Source organism: Engystomops pustulosus, chromosome 4 (assembly GCF_040894005.1).
Source record: "Engystomops pustulosus chromosome 4, aEngPut4.maternal, whole genome shotgun sequence".
NCBI lineage: Eukaryota > Metazoa > Chordata > Amphibia > Anura > Leptodactylidae > Engystomops > Engystomops pustulosus.
The window spans coordinates 4,414,932-4,437,043 of record NC_092414.1 but is presented as its reverse complement, the minus strand read 5'-3'; the positions used below and the strand labels follow the sequence as shown (position 1 = coordinate 4,437,043).

General features: G+C 51.1%; 2 protein-coding genes across 6 annotated transcripts in view; one reads left to right on the top strand and one right to left on the bottom strand.

Annotated features, from left to right (window-relative positions):
* Positions 1-1,987: 1,987 nt before the first annotated feature.
* ETFRF1 (electron transfer flavoprotein regulatory factor 1) lies at positions 1,988-8,898 on the bottom strand. 4 transcript variants are annotated; one of them, XM_072144816.1, is made up of 4 exons: positions 7,799-7,848; positions 4,052-4,136; positions 2,400-2,519; positions 1,988-2,320 (listed from the first exon to the last, which is right to left on the bottom strand). In XM_072144816.1, the coding sequence occupies exons 3-4, from the start codon at positions 2,442-2,444 to the stop codon at positions 2,102-2,104; spliced, it is 264 nt and encodes an 87-aa protein (XP_072000917.1). In that variant the 5' UTR covers positions 2,445-2,519; positions 4,052-4,136; positions 7,799-7,848; the 3' UTR covers positions 1,988-2,101. The 4 variants fall into 4 exon arrangements, with proteins under 4 accessions (XP_072000917.1, XP_072000915.1, XP_072000916.1 ...); XM_072144814.1 differs by lacking the exons at positions 4,052-4,136; positions 7,799-7,848 and adding an exon at positions 8,716-8,898 and having other exon boundaries at positions 2,400-2,486; XM_072144815.1 differs by lacking the exon at positions 4,052-4,136 and having other exon boundaries at positions 7,799-7,907.
* Positions 7,723-22,112, top strand: part of DNAI7 (dynein axonemal intermediate chain 7) — a 29,967-nt gene continuing 15,577 nt past the window's right edge. Inside the window, exons 1-7 of one of the 2 annotated variants that reach the window (XM_072144811.1) lie at positions 7,723-7,928; positions 8,871-8,976; positions 9,158-9,249; positions 17,500-17,604; positions 17,731-17,868; positions 19,542-19,688; positions 19,848-19,951. In XM_072144811.1, coding sequence (XP_072000912.1) covers positions 7,926-7,928; positions 8,871-8,976; positions 9,158-9,249; positions 17,500-17,604; positions 17,731-17,868; positions 19,542-19,688; positions 19,848-19,951 — 695 coding nt within the window. In that variant the 5' untranslated portion in view covers positions 7,723-7,925. Of the gene's footprint in view, positions 7,929-8,870; positions 8,977-9,155; positions 9,250-17,482; positions 17,605-17,730; positions 17,869-19,541; positions 19,689-19,847; positions 19,952-22,112 lie in introns of those variants that run through there. The other variant, XM_072144812.1, reaches the window with a different exon arrangement.

Genomic DNA, 22,112 nt, shown 5'->3' with positions numbered 1-22,112 from the left:
GTGGGAGGCGGCTATGCAGGGGGTGGGGCATCCAGCGGGAGCCGTGCACTCTCTTGCATCGATCTAGGGGGTCATTCACACAGGCCAAACCATCACCAATCAGGTTTCAGCATCCAGTGACCCTAGAGAGGAGTTACTTTATAGTCCTGGCCTCCGCAGCATAGACAAATACAAGAGAGGACAGAATAATGCTGAGAATCTCCATGAGGAATTGTCTCATCACTGCTGCTGGAATTGCCTCCAGTTTGGCCCTGACCAGGGGAAGGATCTGTCTCCTCGTACAGACCCACCTTTATAAGACTCGTGCAGTTACCTGTGTAGTGTGCAGGTGGGGGGGGGGGGGGGGGGCAGATTACTGAATACTAGCGCCCCCTGTGCTGCTCGGGAGGTTGCACCGTTTTTATTTTTGCTGCACTTTTTTCAGGCTGTAGAATTGTGCCCCAGGATTTTGGCGCACGCGATCGGATTGTGGCACATCGGCGCTGGCATGCACGTGATGGAAATCGGGAGGCGTGGCCTAACAAAAACCAGACGGATTCGGAAAAACCGCCGCATTTAAAAAAAAAAAAAAAGTGTCGCTCGCCACGCGCTTACCTTCACTCACAATAGGACGGTGAACTTCAGTGCATTCCGATGCTCTTCAGCGCAGCAGCGACACCTGGTGGACGTCGGAGGAACTGCCTTAGTGAATCTCGGCCGGACCCGAATCCACCGCAGAGAGTAAGTAAATCTGCCCCGTTATGTTCATGAACAAACGGGAAAGACTGAACCCAAAGTGTGTAAAGCCGTCAGTGACAGGCGGTGGGGGAAGTGTCATGGATTGGGGAATGTTTCCTGCAGCAGGACCTGGACCTCTCATCCAGATACATGGCAGGGGGACTACAAGTACCAGAACCTTCTCCTACAACTCGCTGCTCCTTCCTCTTCACTCAATCAGCAGCAATTTTCATGCAGGACAATGTCCCCTGTCACAGAACCGAGGAAGAGACTGGAAGAAGAGCGCAGCAGATCCCAGCACCAGTGGAAGAGACCAGTGAGGTCCTGCAGCCGGGGCGGAGGTCCTGTGCTCTCCCTGGTGACTGCTGGGACCTGCAGGAGATGTCAGTATAATCTCTCTGGGCTCTGGTCATTGCTGTTCTCTATCATCATCAGGTTTTATGCTGATACTTTGGTAATTGGGTAAACCCCTGATCTAGTGACCAGGAGACCCTGTACATCCATCCCATGTTCAGCAATGGAGATTACATTATGTCTGAATTATTTCATCTCCAGTGTGTGAGAGGTGTTTGTGCAGCGCTGCGGAATCTGTGTGCGCTATATACATAGAGGAATTATTATTATTATGTCTTGTATATTACGTAAAGACATAGCGCCCCCTGCTGGTCACTGCTGCACACTGTCAGGAGGAGCTGATCCCTCTCTGCAGGCAGATCCGCCATAATTGAGATGCTTGTGACTAATCCTTGTATGAGCCGAGGATCCTGGACTCGCGGCCGATACTTTGACTCATTATTATCACTGCGTTAGATTTGTGTTCTCATCGACTTGGATGCTAACGAGGCTCTATAGTGTCAGGTGGGCGGTCCCTGAAAGTTTCATCCCGCCCACCTGACATAAAGTAACCTGATTAGCATAATGGCGATGATCACAATGGAGTGAGACTTAATATGGGCTGTGACGTGGGGTAGATGTCATCAATGTGGCATCTTAATGTTCTTCCTGGTGGTAAGATGTGACTCCTCCTACTTGTCCATTTTCTTAAACACCCCAAAAACATTCACATCACATCCGTTTGGACTTTTGAATTTGAGTTGGGGAAGCAATGAACAACGTACATGATTGACGTTAGATGTGATTGGATACAACTGTAACAAACCCTCAGCTGTGAGATCTATCAGGTCAGGACCAGTGTTACCCTGTGGATGATGATTCTATTCGGTGTCAGCAAGCAGAGATCCTTCTACAGGACGGGATAGAGGAGACCGTGTCACCATGCACTGATGAAGCTTTATTATTCACATTCACCTTGGATGATCCTCGTAGAAGTTTTGTTTCAGTGTATCACAAGGCGCTGCAGGTCGAGTCCTGGATGCGGATGGCGCTAGGCCCCCGGGGCGTCCTCGTAATATCGCTGCTTCATGGCCCGATACTTGCGCAGGAAGTACAAGGCCTCCAGCTCCTTAATAACAAACTCCCCCCGAGCGAGGAGCTCCCGGATCTTCTCCGGGTCACTCACGTCCTTGTTCTTCCTGAAGGCTTTCCTCAGACGCTCCCTGAAGAAGGTTTCGCCCCTGGGATACTCCCGTCCCAGATAGAGAAGCTGTGGAGAGGAGAGGATCAGGGTCAGACATAAGACAGGGGAGCGGCTGCGCCATCTACGGGACGTCGTAGGATCTTACATTCTTATACAACTGCACGACTTCTCCTCGCAACGGATTCGCCATCTCCACATCTGCAGGACGGAGGTCACCACATGACGGAGGACACTGCGGGAAGGAGAGAGGTCAGTGTAGCGCCCCCTGCGGGAGGTAAGTGACATGAGATAATTACTGATATGTGTAAGACCCGTGCGTTCCGACTCATCGAGTCTTAGTTGTGCTCCTAGTCCAGGTTGTACACAATCCTGTTATACTGCCCTCCCGATATGTGTAAGACGACAATGTCCTGACACACTCAGGCGGCGCCCCGGGAGCGGCAAAAAAATCTTTATTATTACTATACAAGAACTGACCCGTGCGTTCCGACTCATCGAGTCTTAGTTGTGCACCTAGTCCAGGTTGTACACAATCCTGTTATACTGCCCTCCCGATATGTGTAAGACGACAACGTCCTGACACACTCAGGCGGCGTCCCAGGGGCGGCATGAAATCTTTATTATTACTATACAAGAACTGACCCGTGCGTTCCGACTCATCGAGTCTTAGTTGTAATCCTAGTCCAGGTTGTACACAATCCTGTTATACTGCCCTCCCGATATGTGTAAGACGACAACGTCCTGACACACTCAGGCGGCGTCCCAGGGGCGGCATGAAATCTTTATTATTACTATGCATGGACTGACCCGTGCGCCCCGACTCATCGAGTCTTAGTTGTGCTCCGAGTCCAGGTTGTACACAATCCTGTTATACTGCCCTCCCGATATGTGTAAGACGACAACGTCCTGACACACTCAGGCGGCGTCCCAGGGGCAGCATGAAATCTTTATTATTACTATACAAGAACTGACCCGTGCGGTCCGACTCATCGAGTCTTAGTTGTGCACCTGGTCCAGGTCGCACACAATCCTGTTATACTGCCCTCCCGATATGTGTAAGATGACAAGGTCCTGACACACTCAGGCGGCGTCCCAGGGGCGGCATGAAATCTTTATTATTACTATACAAGAACTGACCCGTGCGTTCCGACTCATCGAGTCTTAGTTGTGCACCTAGTCCAGGTTGTACACAATCCTGTTATACTGCCCTCCCGATATGTGTAAGACGACAACGTCCTGACACACTCAGGCGGCGTCCCAGGGGCGGCATGAAATCTTTATTATTACTATACAAGAACTGACCCGTGCGTTCCGACTCATCGAGTCTTAGTTGTACACCTAGTCCAGGTTGTACACAATCCTGTTATACTGCCCTCCCGATATGTGTAAGACGACAACGTCCTGACACACTCAGGCGGCGTCCCAGGGGCGGCATGAAATCTTTATTATTACTATGCATGGACTGACCCGTGCGCCCCGACTCATCGAGTCTTAGTTGTGCTCCGAGTCCAGGTTGTACACAATCCTGTTATGCTGCCCTCCCGATATGTGTAAGACGACAACGTCCTGACACACTCAGGCGGCGTCCCAGGGGCAGCATGAAATCTTTATTATTACTATACAAGAACTGACCCGTGCGGTCCGACTTATCGAGTCTTAGTTGTGCTCCTGGTCCAGGTCGCACACAATCCTGTTATACTGACCCCCCGATATGTGTGAGACAACAACATCCTGACACACTCAGGCGGCGCCCTGGGGGCGGCATGAAATGTTTATTATTACTATGCATGGACTGACCCGCGCGTTCCAACTCATCGAGTCTTAGTTGTGCTCCTGGTCCAGGTCGTAAACAATCCTGTTATACTACCCTCATGCGAGTAGCCTGGAGTGTGAGAAGATGATGATAGATGTCTAGAAGAGGGGCAGGGGGTAGGACCTGTCACCTGGAATACTCGTCATCAGGTTTTACCCCACTAAACTACCTGCCCCTCAGGAGGGTATTAGACGTCCTTTCTAGAGTGAGCGTCACTTAGGAGCCCCTATCTTCTGTTCTGTAGCACCCAGGAACATGCATGTATCATATTAAAGATGCAGATCTCATATTTCAGATCACATGACACTTATGGTTTTGTGAGCTACAGAACCAGAGAAGCAGTTGGAAATTCAAGCCGCATAAAGAGCAGTTCCTGTCTGTTATGTGACTGTCTGCACGTCCACGTCTGTATCTCACAGAACCGTAAGCGCGATGCCATCTGACACATATACACCAGCCGCACTCACTATTCTGCAGGGTGACTCGTATATACCAGCCGCACTCACTATTCTGCAGGGTGACACATATATACCAGCCGCACTCACTATTCTGCAGGGTGACACGTATATACCAGCCGCACTCACTATTCTGCAGGGTGACTCGTATATACCACCCGCACTCACTATTCTGCAGGGTGACTCGTATATACCAGCCGCACTCACTATTCTGCAGGGTGACTCGTATATACCACCCGCACTCACTATTCTGCAGGGTGACTCGTATATACCAGCCGCACTCACTATTCTGCAGGGTGACTCGTATATACCAGCCGCACTCACTATTCTGCAGGGTGACTCATATATACCAGCAGCACTCACTATTCTGCAGGGTGACTCGTATATACCAGCCGCACTCACTATTCTGCAGAGTGACTCGTATATACCAGCCGCACTCACTATTCTGCAGGGTGACTCGTATATACCAGCCGCACTCACTATTCTGCAGGGTGACTCGTATATACCAGCCGCACTCACTATTCTGCAGGGTGACTCGTATATACCAGCCGCACTCACTATTCTGCAGGGTGACTCGTATATACCAGCCGCACTCACTATTCTGCAGGGTGACTCGTATATACCACCCGCACTCACTATTCTGCAGGGTGACTCGTATATACCAGCCGCACTCACTATTCTGCAGGGTGACTCGTATATACCAGCCGCACTCACTATTCTGCAGGGTGACTCGTATATACCAGCCGCACTCACTATTCTGCAGGGTGACACTTATATACCAGCTGCACTCACTATTCTGCAGGGTGACTCATATATACCAGCCGCACTCACTATTCTTCAGGGTGACTCGTATATACCAGCAGCACTCACTATTCTGCAGGGTGACTCATATATACCAGCGGCACTCACTATTCTGCAGGGTGACACTTATATACCAGCGGCACTCACTATTCTGCAGGGTGACACTTATATACCAGCCGCACTCACTATTCTGCAGGGTGACTCGTATATACCAGCCGCACTCACTATTCTGCAGGGTGACTCGTATACACCAGCCACACTCACTATTCTGCAGGGTGACTCGTATATACCAGCCGCACTCACTATTCTGCAGGGTGACTCGTATATACCAGCCGCACTCACTATTCTGCAGGGTGACTCGTATATACCAGCCGCACTCACTATTCTGCAGGGTGACACTTATATACCAGCCGCACTCACTATTCTGCAGGGTGACTCGTATATACCAGCCGCACTCACTATTCTTCAGGGTGACTCGTATATACCAGCCGCTCTCACTATTCTGCAGGGTGACTCGTATATACCAGCGGCACTCACTATTCTGCAGGGTGACTCGTATATACCAGCCACACTCACTATTCTGCAGGGTGACTCGTATATACCAGCCACACTCACTATTCTGCAGGGTGACTCGTATATACCAGCCACACTCACTATTCTGCAGGGTGACTCGTATATACCAGCCGCACTCACTATTCTGCAGGGTGACACGTATATACCGGCCGCTCTCACTATTCTGCAGAGTGACTCGTATATAACAGCCACACTCACTATTCTGCAGAGTGACTCGTATATACCAGCCGCACTCACTATTCTGCAGGGTGACTCGTATATACCAGCCACACTCACTATTCTGCAGAGTGACTCGTATATACCAGCCGCTCTCACTATTCTGCAGGGTGACTCGTATATACCAGCCACACTCACTATTCTGCAGGGTGACACGTATATACCGGCCGCTCTCACTATTCTGCAGAGTGACTCGTATATAACAGCCACACTCACTATTCTGCAGGGTGACTCGTATATACAAGCCACACTCACTATTCTGCAGGGTGACACGTATATACCAGCCGCACTCACTATTCTGCAGGGTGACTCGTATATACCAGCCGCACTCACTATTCTGCAGGGTGACACTTATATACCAGCCGCACTCAGTATTCTGCAGGGTGACTGTTATATACCAGCCGCACTCAGTATTCTGCAGGGTGACTCGTATATACCAGCCGCACTCACTATTCTGCAGGGTGACTCGTATATATCAGCGGCACTCACTATTCTGCAGGGGGACTCGTATATACCAGCCACACTCACTATTCTGCAGGGTGACTCGTATATACCAGCCGCACTCACTATTCTGCAGGGTGACTCGTATATACCAGCCGCACTCACTATTCTGCAGGGTGACACGTATATACCAGCCGCACTCAGTATTCTGCAGGGTGACACGTATATACCAGCCACACTCACTATTCTGCAGGGTGACTCGTATATACCAGCCGCACTCACTATTCTGCAGGGTGACACATATATACCAGCCGCACTCACTATTCTGCAGGGTGACACGTATATACCAGCCGCACTCACTATTCTGCAGGGTGACTCGTATATACCAGCCACACTCACTATTCTGCAGGGTGACACGTATATACCGGCCGCTCTCACTATTCTGCAGAGTGACTCGTATATACCAGCCACACTCACTATTCTGCAGGGTGACACGTATATACCAGCCGCACTCACTATTCTGCAGGGTGACACTTATATACCAGCTGCACTCACTATTCTGCAGGGTGACTCGTATATACCAGCCGCACTCACTATTCTGCAGGGTGACTCGTATATACCAGCCACACTCACTATTCTGCAGGGTGACTCGTATATACCAGCCGCACTCACTATTCTGCAGGGTGACTCGTATATACCAGCCACACTCACTATTCTGCAGGGTGACACGTATATACCAGCCGCTCTCACTATTCTGCAGGGTGACTCGTGTATACCAGCCACACTCACTATTCTGCAGGGTGACACGTATATACCAGCCGCACTCACTATTCTGCAGGGTGACTCGTATATACCAGCCGCACTCACTATTCTGCAGGGTGACTCGTATATACCAGCCGCACTCACTATTCTGCAGGGTGACTCGTATATACCAGCCGCACTCACTATTCTGCAGGGTGACACGTATATACCAGCCGCACTCACTATTCTGCAGGGTGACTCGTATATACCAGCCGCACTCACTATTCTGCAGCTCAGTGGCGCCCCCTGTACACGGGTCAGGGGCCACCTATAGTCCTCTTGCTCCTTATTCCTTATATTTCACATCACGTATATTAACCCTGTGTGTGCTGATCTCCCGGCATGCCCCGCTCCCCGGAGGCGGCGCTATATGTGTGTGGATACGGGGGTGACGTGTAGTCGGGGGTCGGGGGTGTACACGCCGTGTCTCTCCCCGGTACTGACCTCCACACAACTTCCGGCAACACCGCGGCGCCTCCTTATGACGTCACCAGGCGCGCCCTGCTCCCAGGAGGCCCCGCGGTCTCTATGGCAACAAGGACGCCGCGACCCAGATTGAGAGAGAGAGAAGATGGTGAGAGCAGAACACGGAGGGGTCCTATTAGCAGTAATAACCCTGGGGCAGGGGGTCCCTCAGGTGTGAGGGGGGTTGGTCTAGGAGCAGTGATATAATGGGGGTCACTCACAGTCTGGGGGTCTCCCTGCTCAGCAGCATCGTGTCCATGTACTGCAGTGTTATATTATATTATAGTATATTATATTATGGTGTATTATGTTATAGTGTATTATGTTATATTATAGTGTATTATATTATATTATAGTGTATTATATTATGTTACAGTGCATTGTGTATTATGTTATAGTGTATTATGTTATATTATAGTGTATTATATTATATTATAGTGTATTATATTATGTTACAGTGCATTGTGTATTATGTTATAGTGTATTATGTTATATTATAGTGTATTATGTTATATTATAGTGTATTATATTATATTATAGTGTATTATATTATGTTACAGTGCATTGTGTATTGTTATTGTGTATTATATTATATTATAGTGTATTATATTATGTTACAGTGCATTGTGTATTGTTATTGTGTTTTATATTATATAACAGTGTATTATGGGCAGTGGAGTCTGTTCTTTCCTGCCTCTGGTATCTCGGTTTCCTTGTAGATGAGGTTGTTTATAGACGTATCACCTATAAATCCTCCAGTGTCGGTCGAGAAGAGGTAAAACCCCTACGAGGCCGATGCCAGTGGCTCAGATTAGGTAGAAATTCCTTCCCGACCCCAGTATATGGTCAGATCATCCCCCGGGATCCACCTCCCATGACTGATCCCTACTCCAGACCTGTATCCAGACGTCCCGGGATCGGGCTCCGTGCTTCATCATCTCTGGATTCTCCGCCTCGTCTTCTGCTCCTTCTGGTTATTTTCTGGTTACAGGATTTCTGTGTTATCTCCATCCGTTTCCCGTATATTATAATCCAGTGTTTTCTATTTCAGTCATCAAAAGCCACGTCAGCCGCTTCCCGGAAGAAAGGAAAAGTCAGCAAAGCGGAGAAAGTGCGACTGCAGAAGGAGGAGGAGGAGCGGAGACAGAGGGAGGAAGGTCAGTGCTCAGCACGTCCACCCGGGGGCGCTACAGGGGGCTATCCACCATTACATAGAGGCCCCTCACTGCCAGGGGACATGTGATGATGAGATACATGAGAAAACACATTACATGGTAACAAACCTTCAGCTGTAAGAAGTATTTAACCTTTTCCTTACCACGTCTTTACGTTTGCTAGAAGAAGCTCAGATTCTCGCTGAACAGATTGAAGCAGCTCGACTGGAGAAAGAGCGACAGGAAAGAGAAGAACTGCAGCGCCTGGAGGCAAAGGTGAGACCCAGGCCCCAGGCTGAGCTATCATGGCTGATAACAGAGAGTAATAGATTGTATCCCCCTGTACAGTCTCCTCTCCCCGGGGTGTAATGGCTGATAACAGAGAGTAATAGATTGTATCCCCCCTGTATAGTCTCCTCTCCCCGGGGTGTAATGGCTGATAACAGAGAGTAATAGATTGTATCCCCCTGTACAGTCTCCTCTCCCCGGGGTGTAATGGCTGATAACAGAGAGTAATAGATTGTATCCCCCCCTGTACAGTCTCCTCTCCCCGGGGTGTAATGGCTGATAACAGAGAGTAATAGATTGTATCCCCCCCTGTACAGTCTCCTCTCCCCGGGGTGTAATGGCTGATAACAGAGAGTAATAGATTGTATCCCCCCCTGTACAGTCTCCTCTCCCCGGGATGTAATGGCTGATAACAGAGAGTAATAGATTGTATCCCCCTGTACAGTCTCCTCTCCCCGGGGTGTAATGGCTGATAACAGAGAGTAATAGATTGTATCCCCCCCTGTACAGTCTCCTCTCCCCGGGATGTAATGGCTGATAACAGAGAGTAATAGATTGTATCCCCCCCTGTACAGTCTCCTCTCCCCGGGGTGTAATCGCTGATAACAGAGAGTAATAGATTGTATCCCCCCTGTACAGTCTCCTCTCCCCGGGGTGTAATGGCTGATAACAGAGAGTAATAGATTGTATCCCCCCCTGTACAGTCTCCTCTCCCCGGGATGTAATGGCTGATAACAGAGAGTAATAGATTGTATCCCCCCCTGTACAGTCTCCTCTCCCCGGGGTGTAATGGCTGATAACAGAGAGTAATAGATTGTATCCCCCTCCTGTACAGTCTCCTCTCCCCGGGATGTAATGGCTGATAACAGAGAGTAATAGATTGTATCCCCCCTGTACAGTCTCCTCTCCCCGGGGTGTAATGGCTGATAACAGAGAGTAATAGATTGTATCCCCCCCTGTACAGTCTCCTCTCCCCGGGATGTAATGGCTGATAACAGAGAGTAATAGATTGTATCCCCCTGTACAGTCTCCTCTCCCCGGGATGTAATGTCTGATAACAGAGAGTAATAGATTGTATCCCCCTGTACAGTCTCCTCTCCCCGGGGTGTAATGGCTGATAACAGAGAGTAATAGATTGTATCCCCCCCTGTACAGTCTCCTCTCCCCGGGATGTAATGGCTGATAACAGAGAGTAATAGATTGTATCCCCCCCTGTACAGTCTCCTCTCCCCGGGGTGTAATGGCTGATAACAGAGAGTAATAGATTGTATCCCCCCTGTACAGTCTCCTCTCCCCGGGGTGTAATGGCTGATAACAGAGAGTAATAGATTGTATCCCCCCCCTGTACAGTCTCCTCTCCCCGGGGTGTAATGGCTGATAACAGAGAGTAATAGATTGTATCCCCCCCCTGTACAGTCTCCTCTCCCCGGGGTGTAATGGCTGATAACAGAGAGTAATAGATTGTATCCCCCCTGTACAGTCTCCTCTCCCCGGGGTGTAATGGCTGATAACAGAGAGTAATAGATTGTATCCCCCCCTGTACAGTCTCCTCTCCCCGGGGTGTAATGGCTGATAACAGAGAGTAATAGATTGTATCCCCCCCTGTACAGTCTCCTCTCCCCGGGGTGTAATGGCTGATAACAGAGAGTAATAGATTGTATCCCCCCTGTACAGTCTCCTCTCCCCGGGGTGTAATGGCTGATAACAGAGAGTAATAGATTGTATCCCCCCCTGTACAGTCTCCTCTCCCCGGGATGTAATGGCTGATAACAGAGAGTAATAGATTGTATCCCCCTGTACAGTCTCCTCTCCCCGGGATGTAATGGCTGATAACAGAGAGTAATAGATTGTATCCCCCCCTGTACAGTCTCCTCTCCCCGGGGTGTAATGGCTGATAACAGAGAGTAATAGATTGTATCCCCCTGTACAGTCTCCTCTCCCCGGGGTGTAATGGCTGATAACAGAGAGTAATAGATTGTATCCCCCCTGTACAGTCTCCTCTCCCCGGGGTGTAATGGCTGATAACAGAGAGTAATAGATTGTATCCCCCCCTGTACAGTCTCCTCTCCCCGGGGTGTAATGGCTGATAACAGAGAGTAATAGATTGTATCCCCCCTGTACAGTCTCCTCTCCCCGGGGTGTAATGGCTGATAACAGAGAGTAATAGATTGTATCCCCCCTGTACAGTCTCCTCTCCCCGGGATGTAATGGCTGATAACAGAGAGTAATAGATTGTATCCCCCTGTACAGTCTCCTCTCCCCGGGGTGTAATGGCTGATAACAGAGAGTAATAGATTGTATTCCCCCTGTACAGTCTCCTCTCCCCGGGATGTAATGGCTGATAACAGAGAGTAATAGATTGTATCCCCCTGTACAGTCTCCTCTCCCCGGGATGTAATGGCTGATAACAGAGAGTAATAGATTGTATCCCCCCCCTGTACAGTCTCCTCTCCCCGGGGTGTAATGGCTGATAACAGAGAGTGATAGATTGTATCCCCCTGTACAGTCTCCTCTCCCCGGGATGTAATGGCTGATAACAGAGAGTAATAGATTGTATCCCCCCCTGTACAGTCTCCTCTCCCCGGGGTGTAATGGCTGATACCAGAGAGTAATAGATTGTATCCCCCCCTGTACAGTCTCCTCTCCCCAGGATGTAATGGCTGATAACAGAGAGTAATAGATTGTATCCCCCCTGTACAGTCTCCTCACCCCGGGGTGTAATGGCTGATAACAGAGAGTAATAGATTGTATCCCCCCTGTACAGTCTCCTCTCCCCGGGGTGTAATGGCTGATAACAGAGAGTAATAGATTGTATCCCCCTGTACAGTCTCCTCTCCCCGGGGTGTAATGGCTGATAACAGAGAGTAATAGATTGTATCCCCCCCTGTACAGTCTCCTCTCCCCGGGATGTAATGGCTGATAACAGAGAGTAATAGATTGTATCCCCCCTGTACAGTCTCCTCTCCCCGGGGTGTAATGGCTGATAACAGAGAGTAATAGATTGTATCCCCCCCCCCCCCCCCTGTACAGTCTCCTCTCCCCGGGATGTAATGGCTGATAACAGAGAGTAATAGATTGTATCCCCCTGTACAGTCTCCTCTCCCCGGGATGTAATGGCTGATAACAGAGAGTAATAGATTGTATCCCCCTGTACAGTCTCCTCTCCCCGGGGTGTAATGGCTGATAACAGAGAGTAATAGATTGTATCCCCCTGTACAGTCTCCTCTCCCCGGGATGTAATGGCTGATAACAGAGAGTAATAGATTGTACCCCCCCCCCTGTACAGTCTCCTCTCCCCGGGATGTAATGGCTGATAACAGAGAGTAATAGATTGTATCCCCCCTGTACAGTCTCCTCTCCCCGGGGTGTAATGGCTGATAACAGAGAGTAATAGATTGTATCCCCCCTGTACAGTCTCCTCCCCCCGGGATGTAATGGCTGATAACAGAGAGTAATAGATTGTATCCCCCTGTACAGTCTCCTCTCCCCGGGGTGTAATGGCTGATAACAGAGAGTAATAGATTGTATCCCCCCTGTACAGTCTCCTCTCCCCGGGGTGTAATGGCTGATAACAGAGAGTAATAGATTGTATCCCCCTGTACAGTCTCCTCTCCCCGGGGTGTAATGGCTGATAACAGAGAGTAATAGATTGTATCCCCCCTGTACAGTCTCCTCTCCCCGGGATGTAATGGCTGATAACAGAGAGTAATAGATTGTATCCCCCTGTACAGTCTCCTCTCCCCGGGGTGTAATGGCTGATAACAGAGAGTAATAGATTGTATCCCCCTGTACAGTCTCCTCTCCCCGGGATGTAATGGCTGATAACAGAGAGTAATAGATTGTATCCCCCTGTACAGTCTCCTCTCCCCGGGGTGTAATGGCTGATAACAGAGAGTAATAGATTGTATCCCCCTGTACAGTCTCCTCTCCCCGGGATGTAATGGCTGATAACAGAGAGTAATAGATTGTATCCCCCTGTACAGTCTCCTCTCCCCGGGGTGTAATGGCTGATAACAGAGAGTAATAGATTGTATCCCCCTGTACAGTCTCCTCTCCCCGGGGTGTAATGGCTGATAACAGAGAGTAATAGATTGTATCCCCCCCCTGTACAGTCTCCTCTCCCCGGGGTGTAATGGCTGATAACAGAGAGTAATAGATTGTATCCCCCCCCTGTACAGTCTCCTCTCCCCGGGATGTAATGGCTGATAACAGAGAGTAATAGATTGTATCCCCCTGTACAGTCTCCTCTCCCCGGGATGTAATGGCTGATAACAGAGAGTAATAGATTGTACCCCCCCCTGTACAGTCTCCTCTCCCCGGGATGTAATGGCTGATAACAGAGAGTAATAGATTGTATCCCCCCTGTACAGTCTCCTCTCCCCGGGGTGTAATGGCTGATAACAGAGAGTAATAGATTGTATCCCCCCTGTACAGTCTCCTCTCCCCGGGGTGTAATGGCTGATAACAGAGAGTAATAGATTGTATCCCCCCTGTACAGTCTCCTCTCCCCGGGGTGTAATGGCTGATAACAGAGAGTAATAGATTGTATCCCCCCTGTACAGTCTCCTCTCCCCGGGGTGTAATGGCTGATAACAGAGAGTAATAGATTGTATCCCCCCTGTACAGTCTCCTCTCCCCATGGTGTAATGGCTGATAACAGAGAGTAATAGATTGTATCCCCCCCTGTACAGTCTCCTCTCCCCGGGGTGTAATGGCTGATAACAGAGAGTAATAGATTGTATCCCCCCCTGTACAGTCTCCTCTCCCCGGGGTGTAATGGCTGATAACAGAGAGTAATAGATTGTATCCCCCTGTACAGTCTCCTCTCCCCGGGATGTAATGGCTGATAACAGAGAGTAATAGATTGTATCCCCCTGTACAGTCTCCTCTCCCCGGGATGTAATGGCTGATAACAGAGAGTAATAGATTATACCCCCCTGTACAGTCTCCTCTCCCCGGGGTGTAATGGCTGATAACAGAGAGTAATAGATTGTATCCCCCCTGTACAGTCTCCTCTCCCCGGGGTGTAATGGCTGATAACAGAGAGTAATAGATTGTATCCCCCCTGTACAGTCTCCTCTCCCCGGGGTCTAATGGCTGATAACAGAGAGTAATAGATTGTATCCCCCTGTACAGTCTCCTCTCCCCGGGATGTAATGGCTGATAACAGAGAGTAATAGATTGTATCCCCCTGTACAGTCTCCTCTCCCCGGGATGTAATGGCTGATAACAGAGAGTAATAGATTGTATCCCCCCTGTACAGTCTCCTCTCCCCGGGGTGTAATGGCTGATAACAGAGAGTAATAGATTGTATCCCCCCTGTACAGTCTCCTCTCCCCGGGGTGTAATGGCTGATAACAGAGAGTAATAGATTGTATCCCCCCCTGTACAGTCTCCTCTCCCCGGGGTGTAATGGCTGATAACAGAGAGTAATAGATTGTATCCCCCCCTGTACAGTCTCCTCTCCCCAGGATGTAATGGCTGATAACAGAGAGTAATAGATTGTATCCCCCCCTGTACAGTCTCCTCTCCCCGGGGTGTAATGGCTGATAACAGAGAGTAATAGATTGTATCCCCCCCTGTACAGTCTCCTCTCCCCGGGGTGTAATGGCTGATAACAGAGAGTAATAGATTGTATCCCCCCTGTACAGTCTCCTCTCCCCGGGGTGTAATGGCTGATAACAGAGAGTAATAGATTGTATCCCCCTGTACAGTCTCCTCTCCCCGGGATATAATGGCTGATAACAGAGAGTAATAGATTGTATCCCCCCTGTACAGTCTCCTCTCCCCGGGGTGTAATGGCTGATAACAGAGAGTAATAGATTGTATCCCCCCTGTACAGTCTCCTCTCCCCGGGGTGTAATGGCTGATAACAGAGAGTAATAGATTGTATCCCCCCTGTACAGTCTCCTCTCCCCGGGGTGTAATGGCTGATAACAGAGAGTAATAGATTGTATCCCCCTGTACAGTCTCCTCTCCCCGGGGTGTAATGGCTGATAACAGAGAGTAATAGATTGTATCCCCCTGTACAGTCTCCTCTCCCCGGGATGTAATGGCTGATAACAGAGAGTAATAGATTGTATCCCCCCTGTACAGTCTCCTCTCCCCGGGATGTAATGGCTGATAACAGAGAGTAATAGATTGTATCCCCCCTGTACAGTCTCCTCTCCCCGGGGTGTAGTGGCTGATAACAGAGAGTAATAGATTGTATCCCCCCCTGTACAGTCTCCTCTCCCCGGGATGTAATGGCTGATAACAGAGAGTAATAGATTGTATCCCCCCCTGTACAGTCTCCTCTCCCCGGGGTGTAATGGCTGATAACAGAGAGTAATAGATTGTATCCCCCCCTGTACAGTCTCCTCTCCCCGGGATGTAATGGCTGATAACAGAGAGTAATAGATTGTATCCCCCTGTACAGTCTCCTCTCCCCGGGATGTAATGGCTGATAACAGAGAGTAATAGATTGTACCCCCCTGTACAGTCTCCTCTCCCCGGGATGTAATGGCTGATAACAGAGAGTAATAGATTGTATCCCCCCTGTACAGTCTCCTCTCCCCGGGGTGTAATGGCTGATAACAGAGAGTAATAGATTGTATCCCCCCCCCTGTACAGTCTCCTCTCCCCGGGATGTAGTGGCTGATAACAGAGAGTAATAGATTGTATCCCCCCTGTACAGTCTCCTCTCCCCGGGGTGTAATGGCTGATAACAGAGAGTAATAGATTGTATCCCCCCCCCCTGTACAGTCTCCTCTCCCCGGGGTGTAATGGCTGATAACAGAGAGTAATAGATTGTATCCCCCCTGTACAGTCTCCTCTCCCCGGGGTGTAGTGGCTGATAACAGAGAGTAATAGATTGTATCCCCCCTGTACAGTCTCCTCTCCCCGGGATGTAATGGCTGATAACAGAGAGTAATAGATTGTATCCCCCTGTACAGTCTCCTCTCCCCGGGATGTAATGGCTGATAACAGAGAGTAATAGATTGTATCCCCCCTGTACAGTCTCCTCTCCCCGGGGTGTAGTGGCTGATAACAGAGAGTAATAGATTGTATCCCCCCTGTACAGTCTCCTCTCCCCGGGATGTAATGGCTGATAACAGAGAGTAATAGATTGTATCCCCCCCTGTACAGTCTCCTCTCCCCGGGGTGTAATGGCTGATAACAGAGAGTAATAGATTGTATCCCCCCCTGTACAGTCTCCTCTCCCCGGGGTGTAATGGCTGATAACAGAGAGTAATAGATTGTATCCCCCCCCCCTGTACAGTCTCCTCTCCCCGGGATGTAATGGCTGATAACAGAGAGTAATAGATTGTATCCCCCCTGTACAGTCTCCTCTCCCCGGGGTGTAATGGCTGATAACAGAGAGTAATAGATTGTATCCCCCCCTGTACAGTCTCCTCTCCCCGGGATGTAATGGCTGATAACAGAGAGTAATAGATTGTATCCCCCCTGTACAGTCTCCTCTCCCCGGGATGTAATGGCTGATAACAGAGAGTAATAGATTGTATCCCCCCCTGTACAGTGTCCTCTCCCCGGGGGTGTAATGGCTGATAACAGAGAGTAATAGATTGTATCCCCCTGTACAGTCTCCTCTCCCCGGGATGTAATGGCTGATAACAGAGAGTAATAGATTGTATCCCCCCCTGTACAGTCTCCTCTCCCCGGGATGTAATGGCTGATAACAGAGAGTAATAGATTGTACCCCCCCCCCCCCTGTACAGTCTCCTCTCCCCGGGGTGTAATGGCTGATAACAGAGAGTAATAGATTGTATCCCCCCCTGTACAGTCTCCTCTCCCCGGGGTGTAATGGCTGATAACAGAGAGTAATAGATTGTATCCCCCCCCTGTACAGTCTCCTCTCCCCGGGGTGTAATGGCTGATAACAGAGAGTAATAGATTGTATCCCCCCCTGTACAGTCTCCTCTCCCCGGGATGTAATGGCTGATAACAGAGAGTAATAGATTGTACCCCCCCCCCCCCTGTACAGTCTCCTCTCCCCGGGGTGTAATGGCTGATAACAGAGAGTAATAGATTGTATCCCCCCCCTGTACAGTCTCCTCTCCTCGGGGTGTAATGGCTGATAACAGAGAGTAATAGATTGTATCCCCCCCTGTACAGTCTCCTCTCCCCGGGGTGTAATGGCTGATAACAGAGAGTAATAGATTGTACCCCCCCCTGTACAGTCCCCCCCCCCCGGGGTGTAGTGGCTGATAACAGAGAGCAGTGTGCTGTCTCATGCAGTTGCTGGAGCACCGGGAGGAGGAGTTGCTGGAGCACCGGTTGCTGCTGGAGGAGAGGCTGGACGCTGCGCGGCGATGGAAGAGAGACTTGCGGATACGGGGGAAGGTCTGTCTCCTTATACACTGGGCGGGGGGGGGGGATGTACTGTGTGTACATGGCAGGGCAGGGCTGTATACAGGGGTGATGGGCAGAGCCCCCCGGACCCTCTCGTTACTCCCTACTATTTGGCAGTGGGATCGGTACATGCTGTGTGACGGGAGCCCGGACCCCACTGTACCCCAGGAGATCAACACCTTCATGAGTCTGTGGAGCGCGGAGGAGGCCGAGGATTTCCAGTCTGTGCTGAATAAAAGCCGCCTGGTCCTGAGGGTGAGTACAGGGTGCGGGGTATAAGGTGGAGGGCACAGGGTGCGGGGTACAGGGTGCGGGGTACAGGGTGGAGGGTACATGGTGGAGGGTACATGGTGCGGGGTACAGGGTGGAGGGTACATGGTGCGGGATACAGGGTGCGGGGTATAGGGTGGAGGGTACATGGTGGAGGGTACATGGTGCGGGGTACATGGTGGAGGGTACATGGTGCGGGGTACAGGGTGGAGGGTACATGGTGGAGGGTACATGGTGCAGGGTACATGGTGCGGGGTACATGGTGCGGGGTACAGGGTGGAGGGTACATGGTGCGGGGTACATGGTGGAGGGTACATGGTGCGGGGTATAAGGTGGAGGGTACATGGTGGAAGGTACATGGTGCAGGGTACATGGTGCAGGGTACATGGTGCAGGGTACATGGTGCAGGGTACATGGTGCGGGGTACATGGTGCGGGGTACATGGTGGAGGGTACATGGTGCAGGGTACATGGTGCGGGGTACATGGTGCAGGGTACATGGTGCGGGGTACATGGTGCGGGGTACATGGTGGAGGGTACATGGTGCAGGGTACATGGTGCGGGGTACATGGTGGAGGGTACATGGTGCGGGGTATAAGGTGGAGGGTACATGGTGCGGGGTATAAGGTGGAGGGTACATGGTGGAGGGTACATGGTGCAGGGTACATGGTGCAGGGTACATGGTGCAGGGTACATGGTGGAGGGTACATGGTGCGGGGTACATGGTGGAGGGTACATGGTGCAGGGTACATGGTGCAGGGTACATGGTGCAGGGTACATGGTGGAGGGTACATGGTGCGGGGTATAAGGTGGAGGGTACATGGTGGAGGGTACATGGTGGAGGGTACATGGTGGAGGGTACATGGTGGAGGGTACATGGTGGTGGGTACATGGTGCGGGGTATAAGGTGGAGGGTACATGGTGCAGGGTACATGGTGCAGGGTACATGGTGGAGGGTACATGGTGCGGGGTATAAGGTGGAGGGTACATGGTGGTGGGTACATGGTGCGGGGTATAAGGTGGAGGGTACATGGTGGAGGGTACATGGTGGAGGGTACATGGTGGAGGGTACATGGTGCGGGGTACATGGTGCGGGGTATAAGCTGGAGGGTACATGGTGGAGGGTACATGGTGGAGGGTACATGGTGCGGGGTATAAGGTGGAGGGTACATGGTGGAGGGTACAGGGTGCGGGGTATAAGGTGTGGGGTACAGGGTGGAGGGTACATGGTGCGGGGCACATGGTGTGGGGTACATGGTGCGGGGCACATGGTGGAGGGTACATGGTGGAGGGTACATGGTGCGGGGCACATGGTGTGGGGCACATGGTGTGGGGTACATGGTGTGGGGTACAGGGTGCGGGGTACAGGGTGGAGGGTACATGGTGCGGGGCACATGGTGTGGGGCACATGGTGTGGGGTACATGGTGTGGGGTACATGGTGCGGGGTACATGGTGGAGGGTACATGGTGGAGGGTACATGGTGCGGGGTACAGGGTGTGGGGTACATGTTGGAGGGTACAGGGTGCGGGGCACAGGGTGTGGGGTACATGGTGCGGGGTGGAGGGTACATGGTGTGGAGTACAGACTGCGGGGTACAGGCTTCTCCGGTGACCATGATATCTAAGGGGTTACAGCTGTGGCCTGTTGTGTCTCTGCAGCTGATTGGGGAGCTGGAGCTCCTCCTCCTGGACACTCCGGCGGAGGAGCTGGGAGAAGCGGAGGCGGGGCAGTACACACAGAGCGTCCGCCGGCTGCAGGAGCTGCTCCACCGCAAATTCAATGAGGCCACCGAGCATCTGCTGAAGGTAACAGAACCATCACTGGCTCGTCCTCCAGTCACTCCCAGAGCTGCACAGCGCCATACTCTACACACTGCAGGGTGGGAATTGGTGCAGCTCTGGATGTGAGTAGAGAATGTGTACTGAGCACTTTATGTAGATTGTATAACGTTACGTATCACACAGAGCGCGGCCGCCTTGTCAGACATCGATACCGGGAACATGCAGAAAGTCATCAGGAATAATACCGTCACACTGTGCATCTGGGCCAATCTCAACAAGAACCCAAGGTAAGTCCCTGCCCCTGTGCATGCTGCTATGTATTGTAGGTAAGTCCCTGCCCCTGTACATGCTACCATGTATTGTAGGTAAGTTCCCGCACCTGTGCAGGCCTCCATGTATTGTAGGTAAGTCCCTGCCCCTGTACAGGCAGCCATGTATTGTAGGTAAGTCCCTGCCTCTGTACAGGCAGCCATGTATTGTAGGTAAGTCCCTGCCCCTGTACAGGCCACCATGTATTGTAGGTAAGTCCCTGCCCCTGTACAGCCCACCATGTATTGTAGGTAAGTCCCTGCCCCTGTACAGGCCACCATGTATTGTAGGTAAGTCCCTGCCCCTGTACAGGCCGCCATGTATTGTAGGTAAGTTCCCGCACCTGTACAGGTAGCCATGTATTGTAGGTAAGTCCCTGCCTCTGTACAGGCAGCCATGTATTGTAGGTAAGTTCCCGCACCTGTACAGGTAGCCATGTATTGTAGGTAAGTCCCCGCCCCTGTGCAGGCCACCATGTATTGTAGGTAAGTCCCTGCCCCTGTACAGGCTGCCATGTATTGTAGGTAAGTCCCTGCCCCTGTGCAGGCTGCCATGTATTGTAGGTAAGTCCCCGCACCTGTGCAGGCAGCCATGTATTGTAGGTAAGTCCCTGCCCCTGTACAGCCCACCATGTATTGTAGGTAAGTCCCTGCCTCTGTACAGGTACCCATGTATTGTAGGTAAGTCCCTGCCCCTGTACAGGCCGCCATGTATTGTAGGTAAGTCCCTGCCCCTGTACAGGCTGCCATTTATTGTAGGTAAGTCCCTGCCTCTGTACAGGTAGCCATGTATTGTAGGTAAGTCCCTGCCCCTGTACAGGCCACCATGTATTGTAGGTAAGTCCCTGCCCCTGTACAGGCCACCATGTATTGTAGGTAAGTCCCTGCCCCTGTACAGGCCGCCATGTATTGTAGGTAAGTCCCTGCCCCTGTACAGGCTGCCATGTATTGTAGCTAAGTCCCTGCCCCTGTACAGGCTGCCATGTATTGTAGGTAAGTCCCTGCCCCTGTACAGCCCACCATGTATTGTAGGTAAGTCCCTGCCTCTGTACAGGTCGCCATGTATTGTAGGTAAGTCCCCGCCCCTGTGCAGGCCACCATGTAATGTAGGTAAGTCCCTGCCCCTGTACAGGCCGCCATATAATGTAGGTAAGTCCCCGCACCTGTACAGGCTGCCATGTATTGTAGGTAAGTTCCCGCACCTGTACAGGTAGCCATGTATTGTAGGTAAGTCCCCGCCCCTGTGCAGGCTGCCATGTATTGTAGGTAAGTCCCCGCACCTGTGCAGGCTGCCATGTGTTGTAGGTAAGTCCCTGCCCCTGTACAGGCTGCCATGTATTGTAGGTAAGTCCCTGCCCCTGTACAGGCTGCCATGTATTGTAGCTAAGTCCCTGCCCCTGTACAGGCCGCCATGTATTGTAGGTAAGTTCCCGCACCTGTACAGGTAGCCATGTATTGTAGGTAAGTCCCTGCCCCTGTACAGGTAGCCATGTATTGTAGGTAAGTCCCCGCACCTGTGCAGGCTGCCATGTATTGTAGGTAAGTCCCCGCCCCTGTGCAGGCCACCATGTATTGTAGGTAAGTCCCTGCCCCTGTACAGGCTGCCATGTATTGTAGGTAAGTCCCTGCCCCTGTGCAGGCTGCCATGTATTGTAGGTAAGTCCCCGCACCTGTGCAGGCAGCCATGTATTGTAGGTAAGTCCCTGCCCCTGTACAGCCCACCATGTATTGTAGGTAAGTCCCTGCCTCTGTACAGGTACCCATGTATTGTAGGTAAGTCCCTGCCCCTGTACAGGCCGCCATGTATTGTAGGTAAGTCCCTGCCCCTGTACAGGCTGCCATTTATTGTAGGTAAGTCCCTGCCTCTGTACAGGTAGCCATGTATTGTAGGTAAGTCCCTGCCCCTGTACAGGCCACCATGTATTGTAGGTAAGTCCCTGCCCCTGTACAGGCCACCATGTATTGTAGGTAAGTCCCTGCCCCTGTACAGGCCGCCATGTATTGTAGGTAAATCCCTGCCCCTGTACAGGTAGCCATGTATTGTAGGTAAGTCCCCGCACCTGTGCAGGCTGCCATGTATTGTAGGTAAGTCCCTGCCCCTGTACAGGCCGCCATGTATTGTAGGTAAGTCCCCGCCCCT